General features: G+C 43.2%; 1 protein-coding gene and 1 long non-coding RNA gene across 2 annotated transcripts in view; one reads left to right on the plus strand and one right to left on the minus strand.

The window, feature by feature from the left end:
- Nucleotides 1–8,675: 8,675 nt before the first annotated feature.
- On the minus strand, nucleotides 8,676–14,129 carry LOC113599899 (uncharacterized). The gene is made up of 3 exons (XR_003420845.2): nucleotides 13,222–14,129; nucleotides 9,402–9,514; nucleotides 8,676–9,050 (listed from the first exon to the last, which is right to left on the minus strand). It is a non-coding gene; the product is annotated as an uncharacterized LOC113599899 (long non-coding RNA).
- Nucleotides 14,130–14,188: 59 nt separating this feature from the next.
- LOC106969466 (uncharacterized) overlaps nucleotides 14,189–16,647 on the plus strand; it is a 44,174-nt gene continuing 41,715 nt past the window's right edge. The window contains exon 1 of the mRNA XM_027061520.2: nucleotides 14,189–14,489. Within this exon, the coding sequence (XP_026917321.2) occupies nucleotides 14,257–14,489 (233 nt within the window). The 5' untranslated portion in view covers nucleotides 14,189–14,256. The remainder of the gene's footprint in view (nucleotides 14,490–16,647) is intronic.

The following is a 16,647-nucleotide window of genomic DNA, read 5'->3' on the forward strand; positions in this document are numbered from 1 at the left end:
ATAGATATGTATTTATATGTATATACATTCCACAATGTGGATGACCCTTAAAAACATTATGTAAATTGAAAGAAGCCAGACATAAAAGAATACATAATGTATGATGTTATTTATATAAAATGTCCAGAAAAGGCAAATCTGTAAAGATAGAAAGTAGACTGGTGGTTGCCTGGAATTGGAGGTGAGACTGGGTATTAACTGTGATTAGACAAGAGGGATCTTCTTGGAGTGTTAGAAATGTTCTAATGGATGAAAATGTGATGGTTGCACAACCTGTAAGTTTACTAAAAATCATGGAATTGTACACTTAAATCACTTTACAATATGTAAATTATAGCTCCATAAACGTGTGTGTGTGTGTGTGTGTGTGTGTGTATACACTTTAACCCTGTTACTATCTGAGTGCATGTTAAATTGTGTAATCCCTAGTATAACATGCTTGTGGCAAAGCCTCATTTTCTCTGACAGGCACCTGTCTAATCCTGTGAGGTCAAGAGGGCAATACCTGCTAGAGTAATCCCTGGCCCAGTGAGTTTTTCTCACTAGGTCTTCAGGTTAGTCCAGGGCCTTTCTCCTGCCAGATAGTTTGGAAAAGTGACACTGGTTTTCTCTCCTTTCAGCAACCATGCTAGGATATATACAACAGTTTTATTATAGTCATCCACAAGAAAATCATTAAAGCCATGTTACTACTATAGACTCTATGTAGGGTCTTGGTTTTACCTCCCATATCAGTCAGGATGAACTGGGTTATGCTGCAGTAACAAAAGACATCCAAATCACAATGGCTTAAAAGAACAACAGTTTTTTAAAAAATATTATTATTTTTAAATATTTATTTTTTTGGAGAGACTGACAGCACAAGTTGGAGAGGGGAAGAGAGAGAGGGAGACACAGAATCTGAAGCAGACTCCAGGCTCTGAGCTCTTAGCACAGGGCCCCATGCGGGGCTCGAACCCATGAATCGTGAGATCATAACCTGAGCCAAAGTCATACACAACTGACTGAGCCACCCAAGTGCCCCAAGAGCAATAGTTTATCACACACAGTACATGACTTTGAGGGTTGGTGGGGGGCTTTGCTCCATGTCATTCTTAGGGATTCAGGTTGACAAAGTTTCTACCATGTAAGACATTGCCAGTGAGGAAGAAAAGATGGAGAATTACACATACTGGTTCTTAAATGCTTTTACCCAGAAGTCACAAGCATCTTTTCCAAAGTCACATGACATCACCTCACTTCAAAAGAGCAGAGAAGCATAAACCTCCCTCCTGTTGGGAAATAGAGGGGAACAGGAAGAGGGTGCTCAATAGTGCTTGTCACACCCACTTTCACCAGAAGAGGCATCACACTGGTAAGCACTCACAAGCTGCCCTCTGCTGGATGAGGGTGACCATCTGTCCTGTTTTGCCGGAGGGGTTTCTTCAGAATGAGGCACATTTAGTGCTAAAATTGGGAGAGTTTCAGGCCAATTGTGATAGTTGGTCAGCCTAGTTTGTTTTTGCCTTGGGTTGCACATCATGGGCATGGAGAATGGGGGGATCTCTTTGCCCATGAATACTCCTTTCAGAAAATTCGAAAGTGCTAGTCCAGGTCCTGGAGTAACCCGGCAAACCCTTTTGAGCCTTTTAATTAAAAATTGAGGTTACTATAGAGACTGCTTTAAAAGTTCTCACTGGTGCCCAGCTCTGAGAGAGAATCTGAGTACTTGTCTCCCCTGGCAGGGTCTGGGAACTTCCCTTGCTCACTCCAAAGCCATCATTGAGTTAGTCTATCCCATCCTGAGGGGGTTGCCTACAGCTGATGAAGCTTGAGACTTAGAGCCTTTCACTTACATGGGGCCCTTTGCATGGTCAATGTGGTTTTGTAAAATTTCTGAAGTAAGATATGTTTGTATTCTTTTTCTAAAAAAGGGCTTCCCAAATTATATACCCTTCAGCCCTCACAAAACCTGAATTGATTCCAGATTGCACCAGAACATGTCCACTGTGCTCCTCATGACTCAGATTGCAAAAGGGCATGACTTTCCTCAGGAAAACCTTCCCCATCTTCCCGTGTTGCTTTTTCTCCCTATTGTGCATTTTCAGAGCACCATGTACCTCCTATTCATAATCCTGGAGTTGCAATTTTAACATTGACTTGTGCAATTATGTGATTAAAGTCTATCTCTGCTAAGTGATTGCCCACTCCAGGAAGGCAGGGCCCACTTGTCACTGTATCTCCAGCACCTACCAGGATGTTTGGTACATAGTCAATAAATGTTTCATAAAAATAGTGTCAGAACACTGTGCATACTGCATGCATAAAATTTATCTTAGTTAAGTTTGTTTTGAAGAATTTGTTGTACCCTTACAAATAATTGGAGACAAACTCAAGTTTTATAAAACAGAAGCTGAATGTCATTGTTCTAGGCTACTATCTAGATATTGTGTCTAGATATATCTAGATGATGCAGGTTAGCACACATACAGCTCTAGTGTGGTCATCATTTCTATTGGGGGAAATTAAACCTCAGTTGTCCGAGAACCTGAAACTATCTCATTTTAATATTCCATACAGCTCCCAGCATTCCTTGAAATATAGGTAGGAAAAGCTCAGCAACAATACAAAACCTAGCAAAATAATCCTCGTTATATGTTGACACTATAATTCAAGTTTTTCAGTCACTATACAATTCTCCTCTTTGTGGCTCCACTCTAGTATTTCAATTATATAATCCTTTTGAGTAGTAGTAGTAGTAGTTAACATTTATTGAGCACTTAATTTGTCCTGGGCCCTGAGCTAGTTACGTTACATGCACTAGCTAAATCCTAACAATATGCTTATGATATTACTATCCTGATTTTACAAAGAACAAAACTGAGGCTCAGAGAGGATAAGTAACTTGTCCAAGGTCACAGAGTGCTTAAGCTCAAGGAGGAAGAGACTACTGGTTATCCTAATAGTCCTTCATTCTTCCTTCCTTTCTTTCTTTATCCTTCTTTCTTTCTTTATTAGTGAAATCTCTAAATTTTAGTTGAGTGCATGGCTGCCCAGTATAAAGTCTGAATTCCCCAGTTCCCTTGGATCCAGCCATAAGACTAAGTTCCGACCAATGGCACAGGGCAGAAGTCATTCATGAAAGGAAGGGGCCTATGCTTTTGTTCTTTCTTCCTTCCCCACTGGATGGAAAGTAGACTTGGTGGTAGAAGTGGGAAAAACTATCTTGATGGTTATTGCCAATCTGATTCACTGGATTTGAAGCAAAGTCTGTTTGATGCTAGAGCCTGTGCTAAGTTGGGCTTTCCAATGTCTTTCAAAGGCAACTGTGTATATGAGAATTTCACAGAACTCATAGGTAACCTGCTCTTAGGAAGAAGAAAGGCTTTGGCAATGAACCTATATGGGCATGGTTATAGACTGCAATACTTAATTATCTGTAGAATGGGAATGATGATAGTAGCTACCTCACAGGGCAGATGCAAGGTCTAAGCAAGACAATACATGTGAAAGAGCCTAAGTCAAACACAATTGCCTGTAAAAAGGCAGTAAAAATTAGTGATGATGATGATGATGATGATTATCCAACCCTATAATCAACTGTATAATGTTGATAACATTGTTGATAGTACCAAAGGTGATTTGAGATAATATATTAAAAATGTTTAGCGTAGTCATGGGACACCTGGTTGGCTTAGTGGGTAGAACATGTGACTCTTGGTCTTGGGGTTGTGAGTTTGAGCCTTACATTGGGGGTAGAGATTACTTAATAAATAAAAGTTTTGGGGGCACCTGCGTGGCTCATTCGGTTAAGCGTCTGACTTTGGCTCAGGTCATGATCTCCCGGTTCATAGGTTCGAGCCCCATGTCGGGCTCTGTGCTGAGAGCTCAGAGCCTGGAGCCTGCTTCATATTCTGTGTCTCCCTCTCTCTCTGCCCCTCTCTTGCTTGTGCTCTGCCTCTCTCACTCGCTCTCTCTCAAAAATAAACATTAAAAATATTTTTTTAATTTAAAAAGTTTTTAAAAAATTATTTAAAGAACGTTTAGCCCAATCTTTTGCATATAGTAGGCACACCAGAATGGCAATTATTATTGCCATATATAATTATTATATATGTATAAATACATATATATTCAGAATAGCAAAGAACCCTTCTCTCCCCAAAAAAGGCAAATAAATGAATGTGAATAAAATTATTTCAGTTTAGATGGGATAATGATAGCATTGATTATCATATATTTGCACAGCAGGGACTTCATAATAGTTAAAAAAAAAAAAAGTAATAATCTTTTCTCCACTGCTGTAGCCAAAAACTTATTTCCTTGGACAGGCTTTGTCAAACACATTTGACCTTGAAGCCTCACCCAATTAACAACCCTGTTGAAAAGTCTTTCCCTTGGTGTAACATCAATGACAAAGAAAGAACTGGAGTTAGTGGAATTCATAACAGACAATGAAGGAGCCATAGGGTGTGACCTACTGTTAAAAAAGAGATAAAAGTAAACTATTGTGTCTTTCTAGAGAAAAAAATAGAAAGGGCTCATTATTTGAGACACTCAAAATAAACATTGATTTTGAGAACAGAACACCTGAAATCTGGTCTAATCATTGTCCTGGTCCTTTAGCTAGCTGCCTTTGTACCTTCTAGAATTGGACACAGGACCTTGTAGAAGAACTTACAAAGTATGAGGACAAGGAACTAATAATTGAATTGGTGGTCACGTTAGTTCTTCAAAAATAGTTCAAAAGAAACATTTAACATTTTCTCAGTTACTTTTCTGCAGATGACTCTAAACGATGAAACGATTTTAGCTTAGTCTGTTCTTCTATCTGGGCTCCTATGGTATTTTTTATGGCCTATTAATATTCATACCACCACTGATGTGAATTATTAACTTTTCCTGGTAATAGTTTTAGCATACTACAGGGAGAGAAAGGGGACTGCTGATTCTGGGACCAGCAAAATCATGGTGGGTGATTCAATTCACCTAGAAGTATATTTGTGGAGCGGTACTGGAGAGATAAGGAACACCTTTAACTGGAATAACACATTGAACTTTCAATTTACTTTCACATGCATGAATTCATTTGACTGTGGTTACAGGTTACAGTACTCAAAGCTTGAAGGTTTGTGGGTCACTTTGTGTCTCTCTTTTCCAAGCTATTAAATGGAGATAACACTATTTTCCTTACCTATGACACAGAGCTGTTTTGTGGCTCAAATGAAAACATATGTGTAGGAATGCTTTGCAAACTGTAGAGCTCTGTGTAAATAGAAACCATCATACTAAAATAATATGAAAGATGAGGGAACAGAGGCTGTGAGATGTTCCTAGACTTGCTAAAGGTGACCGTGCAGGTAATGGCAGAGCTGGGCTCCACCATTCCTCAAAAAAAAATATGTAGGGAGTGGAGATCTGCCGTTCTTTGTGGCCACCTGGCAACCGAACCTCCTTGCTTATGTTTTGAAGACTCCCTCCCCTTCAGGGACACAGCCCTCCGGTCATTACTTAAACTGCAAATGCTGCTCCTTTTCCTGGCCTCCCCTAAGCTGGGGGGTAGGCTGTCACCTGGGCCCCAGCAAGCTTCTCCATCTGCCTCATGACTGGGCTTGGAAGCTAGAAGAAAGGGTCTGGGCCCACATGGGCTCCAAAGGTGAATGAAGCCTGCTGCCAGTGGTAGCTTTCCAGGCTGCTGCCCTCAATGAGCCCTTTTGGGGAGTGATTTGGGTGTTGTTCCAGACAGCAATATTCCAAACATGGCTCTCTGGCCCTCCTGGAGAGTCTGTGAACTATCCAGTATGTTGAAAGCAGTGCTTCTCAAAACTGCGCATGTTTACAATCCCAATAAGGATGTATGAAAATGTAGATTGGGACTCAGTAGGTCTGGGTGGGCCTGGGATTCTGCATTTCTGACAAGTTTCCAGGTGATGCTGATGCTGCTGGCCTCTGGATCCCACGTTGTGTGGCAAGGCTGTCCTAAATTTGTTTTCAGCTCAAACTGACACCCTGACCTACACTTACAGATTCTGTAAAAAATAAAATGGGGAGGAAGGATTTATACATAAAATGATACTGAAACACACTAAAAGGAAAATTTCCAATTTTTCTGGAATTACAATTATCCTATTGTCTTCTAAAAAAAACCCCAAGTGATATCTAATTTTAGAAATTAAGGTGAGTTATAAACTCAAAATGGATGAAAGACCTAAATGTAAGACAGGAAGCCATCAAAATCCTCAGGGAGAAAGCAGGCAAAAACCTCTTTGACCTCAGCTGCAGCAACTTCTTACTCAACACATCTCTGGAGGCAAGAGAAACGAAAGCAAAAATGAACTATTGGGACCTCATCAAGATAAAAATCTTCTGCACAGCGAAGGAAACAATCAGCAAAATTAAAAGGCAACTGACAGAATGGGAGAAGATATTTGCAAATGACATATCAGATAAAGGGTTAGTATCCAAAATCTACAAAGAATGTATCAAACTCAACACATAAAAAACAAATAACCCAATGAAGAAATGGGCAGAAGACATGAATAGACACTTTTCCAAGGAAGACATCCAGATGGCTACAGACACATGAAAAAATGCTCAACATCACTCATCATCGGGGGAATACAAATCGAAACCACAATGAGATACCACCTCACACCAGTCAGAATGGCTAATATTAACTACTCAGGTGATAACAGATGTTGGCGAGGATGTGGAGAAAAAGGAACTCTTTTGCACTGCTGGTAGGAATGCAAACTGGTGCAGCCACTCTGGAAAACAGTGTGGAGATTCCTCAAAAAATTAAAAATATAACTGACTTACAACCCAGCAATTGCACTACTAGGTATTTATCCAAAGTATACAGGTGTGCTGTTTTGAAGGGGCACATGCACCCCTATGTTTATAGCAGCGCTATCGATAATAGCCAAATCATGGAAAGAGCCCAAATGTCCATCGACAGATGAATGGATAAAGAAGATGTGGTATCTATATCTATATCTATATCTGTATCTATATCTACATCTATATCTATCTATATCTATGTCTACATCTGTGTGTGTATATATATATATGTATATATATATATATATATCTGAGTATTACTCAGCAATCAAAAAGAATTAAATCTTTCCATTTGCAACAACATGGATGGAACTAGAGTGTATTATACTAAGAGAAATTAACCAGGCAGAAAAAGACAAATATCATATGATTTCACTCATAGATGGAATTTAAGATACAAAACAGATGAACATATGGGAAGGGAAGCAAAAATAATATAAAAACAGGGAGGGGGACAAAACATAAGAGACTCTTAAATACAGAGAACACACTGAGGGGTGCTGGAGGGTTGTGGGTGGGGGATGGGCTAAATGGGCAAGAGGCATTAAGGAGGACACTTGTTGGGATGAGCACTGGGAGTTATATGTAAGGGATGAATCACTGGAATCTACTCCTGAAATCATTACTCTACTATATGCTACCTAACTTGGATGTAAATAAAAAAAAAAAAAAAGAAGAAGCTCAAAGTCAATGAGAGAGGGACAAGAGCTTGTCTGTACCTCTTAAAGATATCCACAAGTACACAGTGGACCAAGTGTGCAATCTCTCTGGGCGTATCAGAGGGGTCATATTTTCCTTACTTTGAAATCTGAACTGGTTATTCTAAAAGGGAAAATCATTGCTGAGTGAGGAAGAAGCTAATACAGAGTTGTGAAGGTGTAAAAAAAAAAAAAGACATTAAGGTGAGTTAAAATAGTGTTGAGCAATGTTTTACTGTTCTGTAACAGCCCTAGAATTAATGGGAGACACAGTGATGTATCTGTCATAAAACTAGATCTGGAAATCACACTTTGAGTAGTTACTTCTTCAGATGCATGATTAGAATGGGGGTGTAAGTGGTTGTAGGAGGGAAGAATGGTAACTTCCCAGCTGAAGTTAACTTTCCTTAAATCCCTTCTCACACATTTTCTGTCTCTAAGTAAATGAAACAAAGAGATAAAGGCTAACTGGATAAAGGCAGAAACAGATTAATGCTCACCAAAATATAAGAACATTTGTTGGCAATAGAAGCCTAAAGACTAGTGTCTGAGTCGGCTTGGGCGGCCATAAGAAAATACCACAGCCTGGGTGGCTTAAACAGCAGACATTTATTTCTCACCGTTCTGGAGGCTGGGAAAGTCCAAGGTGCCAGCAGATTGGGTGAGAGTTCTCTTCCTAGCTTGCAGATAGTCATTTTTGCTATTTCCTCACAAGATGTAAAGGGAACTCTGGTGTCTTCCTCTTCTTATGAGGACACTTCTCTCATTGGGGGGGGGGGGGGGGGCTCATGTAAATCTAATTACCTCCTAAAAATCCTACGTTTATTACCACCACATCAGGGGGTAGGATTTCTACATCTGAATTTTGTGTGTGGATGGGGGACACAAACATGAAGTCCATTACAACTAAATAAAGATTCTTCTAGATAAATGATTTAACTTGAATGCTGGAAGTCTGTCAGTTTTGGGGAAAGGTCCCTGTTGCGGTATGTTTCACTGGAATGAACATGTACCATGGTGGGTTCTGACCGATAGCAGAGCAGTGGCCAACACCCTTCTACGTGGAACCTAGAGGACTGCATGTTTTGTCATTTGGAGGAAAGATTCATAGCAAGCCCTAAGAGGCCATGAAAGGTGCCTTCAGCAAAAAATTAGACGCCCTCACTTTAGAAAACAAACATTGCGAGCCCCAAGGTATCGATGGCCTTCAGAAAAAAAACCAAGAGTTGTTTGAATATATAATTAAAGATTTCCACTGGCTAATGTCAGCAGCCAAAGAACTTCTTAGTGTTGATATCTTGGCCACATCTGCTTTTCCAGGCCTGATACAGAAGATAAGAGTCTATGACACAGAGAAACCAGATATGGAGAGAAAACTGAGTAGTCTTTGCCATATTTAAATCAGGAAATGGCTGGTATTCTCCTATTCACAGCTTCAATAAGTGATCCTCACCCCGATATTACAATATTTAAGGAATTCACCAAGATGTCTTCAGGAAATTCTCGCTCTTCAAATCTCTGTCCACTAACACTCTATACTCCAAAAATTAAGATAAATAAACTTACTGTTTAATCTAAAAGCCTGCATGACTCACATACACGTTTCATATAGTATCTTTAGTATCCAAATGAGCTAAACAAAATTATATAAATCAAATAGAAATATAAATAAATATATTAAAAATATATATATAAATAGCAGAATTTGTTCTTAAGATGGACAGACCTTTGAGATATACTGTAGAGTAAAAACAAACTGAAAAACAGCGCACATATCACCCAATTTTTGAGACAAATGCATAAAAATGGTATTTTCTATAACATATACAAAGATTTGGGGAAAATGGTCTGGAATGAACACTGCCAACTGGGATGAGTACTTACTTGAGGAAAGGGTTAAACAACCTCCACAAAATACAAAGAATCCAAGTGTGGGCTTTAACAACAGGGGTTCCCAAGGACAAGTTCCATTTGGACCTCAGAGAGAGAAGACACACCTGTGTTGGGGAAAATAATAAACAAATACATTTAAATAAACGGGGATGGAAAAGTAATCACTTCATCCCATTGCTGTCCTCTCCCATTCAAATGATGCCTTGGCCTCCACTTCCTATGGCAAAGAGAAACCAAAACTAGAGCAAATTGAAGTGAATGCAAGCAATTTAGTCCTTGGCCAGGGTTTCCTAATCATTTGCAGGACTCAGGGCTGCAGTACTAATGAATATCAATATGTAATATGTCCAAATATTTAGAAGGTATAAAGCAAGTTAGCACAGTGTTAAATGAAATATATTCTGTCTTCCTGGGGTGCCTGGGTGGCTCAGTTGGTTAAGCATCCGACTTTGGCTCAGGTCATGATCTCGCGGTCCGTGAGTTCGAGCTCCGCGTTGGGCTCTGTGCTGACAGCTCGGAGCCTGGAGCCTGCTTCACATTCTGTGTCTCCCTCTCTCTCTGCCCCTCCCCCATTCATGCTCTGTCTCCCTCTCAAAAATGAATAAACATTAAAAAAAAAATTAAAAAGAAATATATTCTGTCTTCCTGACTTGACAGATATTCCTGTAAAATGACATTGAAGGTCAGGTAAAGTTAGCCTTCTCGGAGTCCAACACCAGTATAAGACAGCATTAGGTGAGCTGGCTCAGAGTCCATAGGCCACCCTCTTGTTTTTCCACTGCTTGCTTTGTCCACATGGTGAGGGGCTTTGTACACATAAGTGGACCACTCAGCTCCCATGTGGACCACCCAAGCTCCATCCATATCCCTTTAAGCAGCTGTCTTTGGTGTCCCCTTGCCCTGGCATGTGCATTCTGGTGGTATATTCCACCCTTAGAAAGTTGGACTTGGGGAAAAGGCCTATGTAGGGCCTAGAAGTGGGCTTAATGCCGTTTGGACAGGGAACTCAGGGTCTCTCATCCTTTGAGTTTGGTCTACAAGTTGGGGTGGGGGAGGAACAGTCTCTAGAAGGACACATCCCTTGGGCCTCACTGACTGCTCCTCCTGTGGAAGGTGCAAATAGGGGAGGGCCATGGTAGGGCCCTCTGAAGCAAGTTCCCAGGGCTGGCACTGGCCTAAGGTCAGTACTATTCTTTGCTTGGGGAACTCTTGGGTTCAGGTCCTGAAGAGTTAAGGGATTTCAGGGGTCATTTTGACTACATTATACATCCAAGTCAGTGAATTAGCCTCATTTTTCCCACTTTGTACAAAACATGGATAGTTAAAAATATGAACAACACATCAAAGACTTTCTCCTCTATAGTCAGTCAGAGAAAGACAGATATCATATGTTTTCACTCATATGTGGAACTTGAGAAACTTAACATAAGACCATGGGGGAAGGGAAGGGGAAAAAATAGTTTTCAACAGAGAGGGAGGCAAACCGTAAGAGACTCTTAAATACAGAGAACAAACTGAGGGTTGATGGGGGGAGGGGGCAGGGGAGAGGGGAAAATGGGTGATGGGCATTGAGGAGGGCACGTGTTGGGATGAGCACTGGGTGTTGTATGTAAGCAATGAATCATGGGAATCTACCCCCAAAACCAAGAGCACAATGTATACACTGTATGTTAGGCAACTTGACAATAAATTATATTAAAAAAAACAAAAAGGCTTTCTCCTCTGTGAGAGATGCCCAGGACTGGAACAGAGACTGATTAATGAAACCAGACTCACCTCTTTCATTTCGTCATCTTATTTCACTGGCATAGCAGGCAGAATTGTTCTCTGTCCCTCTTTTGCAGACCAAGTAAGGCTCAACTTACCCAAGTTGAAGTGCAGATGATGTGATTCTACTGCACTAACCATAGGATCTTGTTTCCTGTTTGTATTACTTATTGCTGGATAATAAATTCCCCCCAAATTTATCAGCTTAAAACAACAAACACTTATTATTTCATAGTTTGTGTGGGTCAGGAATCTGGAAGTGGCTTAGCAGTCATGGAAAGATTCAACTGGGGTGAAGGATCCACTTCCAAGCTCACTCACATGGTTGTTTTCAGTCTCCAGTGCCTTACAGGCTTGGATCAAGAGTTTCAGTTCTTGGGGCGCCTGGATGGCTCGGTTGGTTAAGTGTCTGACCTCGGCTCAGGTCATGATCTCACGGTTCGTGGGTTAGAGCCCTACATCCACCTTTCTGCTGACAGTGCAGAGCCTGCTTTGGATCCTCTGTCTCCCTCCCTCTTTGCCCTTCCCTGGCTCTCTCTCTCAAAAAAAAAATAAACATTTAAAAGAAGAAAAAAAGGGTTTCCGTTCTCTGGGCCTCAGTTGCTTATCATACCATGTAGGCCTCCTGGAAATCAAAGAGGGAGAATTTCAGGAAGGGGAAAATAGTCAAGTGAGTCAATGGCATATGGAAAAGGGTACCTCAGATCTAGCATCTGTAAGGTAAGTGGTGACCTTAGCAAGAGTAGGGAGTGGGTCAAAAACGATGTTACAATTGGTTGAGAAGTGAATGGGAAGAAGGGAAAAGGAGATAGGGACAGGAGATCCCAAACTATGGTCTGGTGTTGGGTTGAGCCACCTGGGGAGCCTATAAAAAATATGCATATTTCTTGTAGTTAATTATAATGTACTATATATTTGATTCAAATATTATATATTTGAAAACTGCTAAGAGAGTAGATCTTAAAGTGTCTTATCACAAGAAAAAAATTTGTAACTATGTGTGGTGATGGATGTTAACTAGGCTTATCATGGTGATCATTTCACAATATATACAAATATTGAATCATTACATTGTATGCCTGAAATCAATACAATTTTATATAACAATTATATCTCAAAAAATACCAGTTCCTAGATACCCCCCCCCCCTGCTTTTTGGGAGGTAGGCAAGGAAGCTGAGGTTGAGAAAAGTTAAATAACTTGCTCAAATTCCCATAGCTAGAAGAGGGCAGAGCTGGGGTTAGAGCTCAGGCATATCTGGAAGCCAAAGTTTGTGTGGGTAAGCAACATACTAGCCTGGTTCCCCACAAGCCCATGTGAACATGAACAAGCTCTCCACTAACAGCTGGTAGCCCTGTGTGAGTTCCAGTTATATGATGTATAAGAAGGTAGCTTATATGTAAAGAGAGTATAATATTTACCTTGTGCTGTTACTGCGATGATTAAATAAGATAATTTGTTTTTAACATCCTTTTGCCCAGAGACCACTTGGAATGCACCTATAGTTATACAAGCTGGGGTACTCACTGCAGTCAGGGAAATGCACGCCATGGGAAACCTTGGAGGTGTCTCAGTGAGAGGGCGTTAGAAAATATTATTAAAGGATTTGGGCTTTTATTAACTGACAAGGGGGCAGGCTTAAGAAAGCAGGGGTAGTTCTACGAATATGTATTTTCATAAATGTTATCCATAGAGAGGGCAGACCAGAGTGAGGCTAAGGCTGTGACTGGCCAAGAAGCAGCAGTCATTTTTATTAGCCAGGATAGCTATGTTTGGTATTTTGTGGCTTGGACAATGTTCACATTTTGTCTGTGTTCAGACAAGATTACATAGTGGTCTTGTTCTTGTCTTGATCCATCATGGTCACAGAGAGGCCAGACCTGATGTTGATGTTCTGTGAAATTGTTTATGTTCAACAAAGAGAACATCAAGGCCCAATAACAGTGCCCCAGGTCAGTTCTTTCTTAGAATATATAAGTACCTACTATGGTGTTGGATTCATGGGTGCTCCACCTGTAGGGGCTAGGACTTTCATTGTACTCACCCACACTGCTAGCACAGGACCTTCGAGTCACAGTGAGGCAGGTGGGGGGCTGAGACTTTTGGAGGAATCTAAAAGACAGAGGTCTCTTCAAGCTGCAATGAGCCATTTCCCCCAGCTTCAGGCATTACATGAGGTCATTTCCATGAGGTCAGGGGTATTTCAGTCTGTGGAGAATTCCGGAAACAACAAAGAGAAGGCTGCAAGTTAGACGGCCCATCCTGGATTCTGTCTTTGCCGCCTTCCTGAATAACCCTGTAGTGAGCACTACTGAGAGCCAGACCTGGGCTAGAGGCTGTGACACCCACCACTTTATGTAAGACAGATGAGCAACCATGCTGAAAAATGGAATGAAAGAGAACAGTGTGGTGAGGGTCACCAACAGTCTAAGCAGTGGTTCCCACACTTTCCTGAGCTTTGGAATCACGTGGGAACTTTAAAACTATTGATGCCTGAGTCCCACTTCACCGAATTAATTGGTGCGGGATACTACTTGGGGCATTGCGATTTAAAAAAAAAAAAAAAAACAAAAAACTCCCTTGGTGATTTAATGCATTGCAAAGTTTGGGAACCGCTGATTTAATCCATACACCTTCACGGTTTGGGGCGGGGGACGGGTCACGCAGCTGTTAATCGGATGAAAGCTGTGGCACCTCACTCCAGGCACCTGTACTTTGGATACAAAACTTGACCTAGAATTTCAGCGGGGTTATAGATCTTAAGAAGCAAATCGGGGAACACCTTGGGCGGGTATCTCGTGGTCCCCAGTGAAAATTCCCAGATACAGGAGCAGCTAACCCTAATCATGGTGCCATGAATTCTCTGATCCCTCCAGAAAGAATGGCCCTTGTCCTTCTCCTTCACAGAAGCCTCAGCTTAGTCTCATCAAGCCGAGTTCCCTTAGGGCAAGGGCGCCGACAAGCAGCAAAGGCTAGGAGGATTTGCGCACGTGTGCGAGTGTGCACGCGCGGGCCGCTGGCAAGCGTGCGTTTCCGTTACCGGAGCCCCGGCAGCCTCAGACTGCGGCTGCAGCTGCGGATGCGCGCCCGGCACCCCCTCCCAGTCAGTCCCCTCCCCCGGTGGCTCTCGCTCGCCCTCTTCCCTCCCCCCGCAGCGTCGGCAGCCTCGGAGTGTGCCGGGCAGCGCTCAGCACGCGAGCCCCTCCTGCAGCCGCCCCGGCTTGCACTGAGCGCGGAGCCTGGAGCGCGCGTGGCGCCCCCTCCCAGCGGCAGAGCGACGATGAGCCGCGGCGTGGGGGTCGTGGAGAGCAGGTGAGCGCATCTGCGGAGGTCGGGGGATTCGGAAGGAGAAAGGGCAGAGCGGGATGGGGGCCGGCTGGGCCCAACAACGACGCGTTGCAACAGAAGCTCTGCCCCCTTGAGCACCCCCACCCCTCCCGGGGCTCTGTCCTTGCCCTTGCGGGGGAGGGGGCGAGGGCTCCACTCCCGTCCAGGCACCCCCGCTCCGGCCACACAAACAAAGCGCACTTCGGTGGCGCCGCCTGCCCCGCGCGGGCACAGAGCATGGGGGGAGCGTTGGCTCCCCCCATGCTCTACCCCAACCTTCTATCCCTGGCCGGGGGTCTGGGTGCACTGCACCGCACCTGCGTTAGGCAGACGGCGCCAGGGTCGCGCGCAGGTGCCCGCGCGAGAGGCGGCGGCGCGCAGCTCCGGAGGCCCCGCGCTCCAGGCCCGGAGGCGGGGCCTACAGGCGGCGCTGCAGCTCCCTGCTGTTGCGTTTTCCCCGGCACCTAGCTACTCGGCGCTGCGGCGGTGTCAGGTGGGCCCGATTTATTCACATCCTCCTGGTGGAGGCGGCTGCGGGAGGCCTGCGGGTGCGGAGGAGGGCAGGTGGCGCTGCAGCGCCCCCTTGCTCGCCGCGGGCGGATTCGCGCTCTTCCCGCCTCCGCGGGTGACTCTCCGCCCCCCGAGGTTGGGTTTCTGCTGTCCTCATCTGCCCCTAGCTCCTGGGCTTCCGCTCTCGGGAGCCCCTGCACCCACTGCACCTGGAGGAGGACTTGGGCGGTCGCTCCGGGCGGATGTCCGAGGTTTTGCTGAGCACTGTCTGCGCTTGGGCTCCCTAGCTTTAAAGTGGCCTGAATCGAGGGCAGGATTAGTTCCCTCAACGCCCCCCTTTGCCCTTGTGTGGAGGCTCTACCCCCCGGCAGGCAGTCCATCATGCCCAATGTGGCGCTAAAACAATGCCTCACGGACAGAAGGCTCAAATCAGTATAAGCCTGAAGGATTTCTATTATTGTAAAGGTAGCCAATGCCTCTGTTTGTCACCAGCGTTCCACAGACCTTTAAAAGCAGCTGCTTTTTACATGGGAATGTTTATTAAGAGCTAGTTTTGGGACGCTCTAACGGTATTGTGGTCGTGTTCTCCAGAGTTACTGTCATCTGCAAAAGGAGGCTTTTAGCATTGGATGTAGTGTTTCAGTAAGGCATGTGATGGGCGGTTTGTGAAATATATACTTTAGGTAATCCTCTCAATTGCAGTTAAGTGCTTGCAGGAAGTGACCCCAAGTAGGCAGAAACGCTCAGCAAAGATTCAGCCTGCAGAAAATTTTCTTTTAGGACAGTCACTGCTGCACAACAAAGTTTCTGCACGAACAGCTAGAGCAAGGAGAGACTGCCAAGGTTTAAAGTGTCCACGACTTTAGTTTTTTGTGAATCATTAAACATTAGGCCCAGTTTCTCACAGGGTGGAGAGAGGTTTGTTTTTCTGCCACTGTCCTTTCTTTAAAACACTGTTGCAATCAGCAAGGCAGCCCGGAAAAGTCTGTGTGCAGATAGGTTTTACTATTTGATTTCTTGACGTAAGGCTCATGAATGAAACCACAGTGGGACACAGACTGAGTCCACATTGAACATCAAAAACACTTCTTTAGAGGACTTCACCCAACAGTAAGTCTTGGGAATAATTGTTAAAGAGAACTTTTGAATTAAATTATGGCTAAAAGTAAAGCCCCCCACCCCCAAAAAAAACAATAAAGAGAGGAAGTGAAATGAAATATAGTATGTGAAATTAACACAGTTATTTACACAAACAGAGCTAACTGAACTTTTCTGCTGGCCACCCAGAAATACGAGCCCTTCCTGGTATTTCTGTGAGATATGGACCCGCCCTACCTCTTTCCATGAAAACCTGTTAGTTCACCATCTCTGATCTTTCTGGCCTCTCAGGGAGATTGTTGCTAATGTGTCATTTTCATGTTTCAGTATGGCAACAAAGTCGGTATAATTCTGTATCAGACAAGGGTGAGGTGCAAATTGTCTCTGTAAATTTATGTAAAGCACCCTACAGATGATGGCTATTGTTGCTTGTAATTTTTAGTAGCTGCACAGGATTCCATTCTCACATTTTTGGCATTGTAAGCTGTTTGTTATAGATTTGTTAAATACTGAGGAATAGAGAATCTCTATGTCT

Source organism: Acinonyx jubatus, chromosome C2 (genome assembly GCF_027475565.1).
Source record: "Acinonyx jubatus isolate Ajub_Pintada_27869175 chromosome C2, VMU_Ajub_asm_v1.0, whole genome shotgun sequence".
NCBI lineage: Eukaryota > Metazoa > Chordata > Mammalia > Carnivora > Felidae > Acinonyx > Acinonyx jubatus.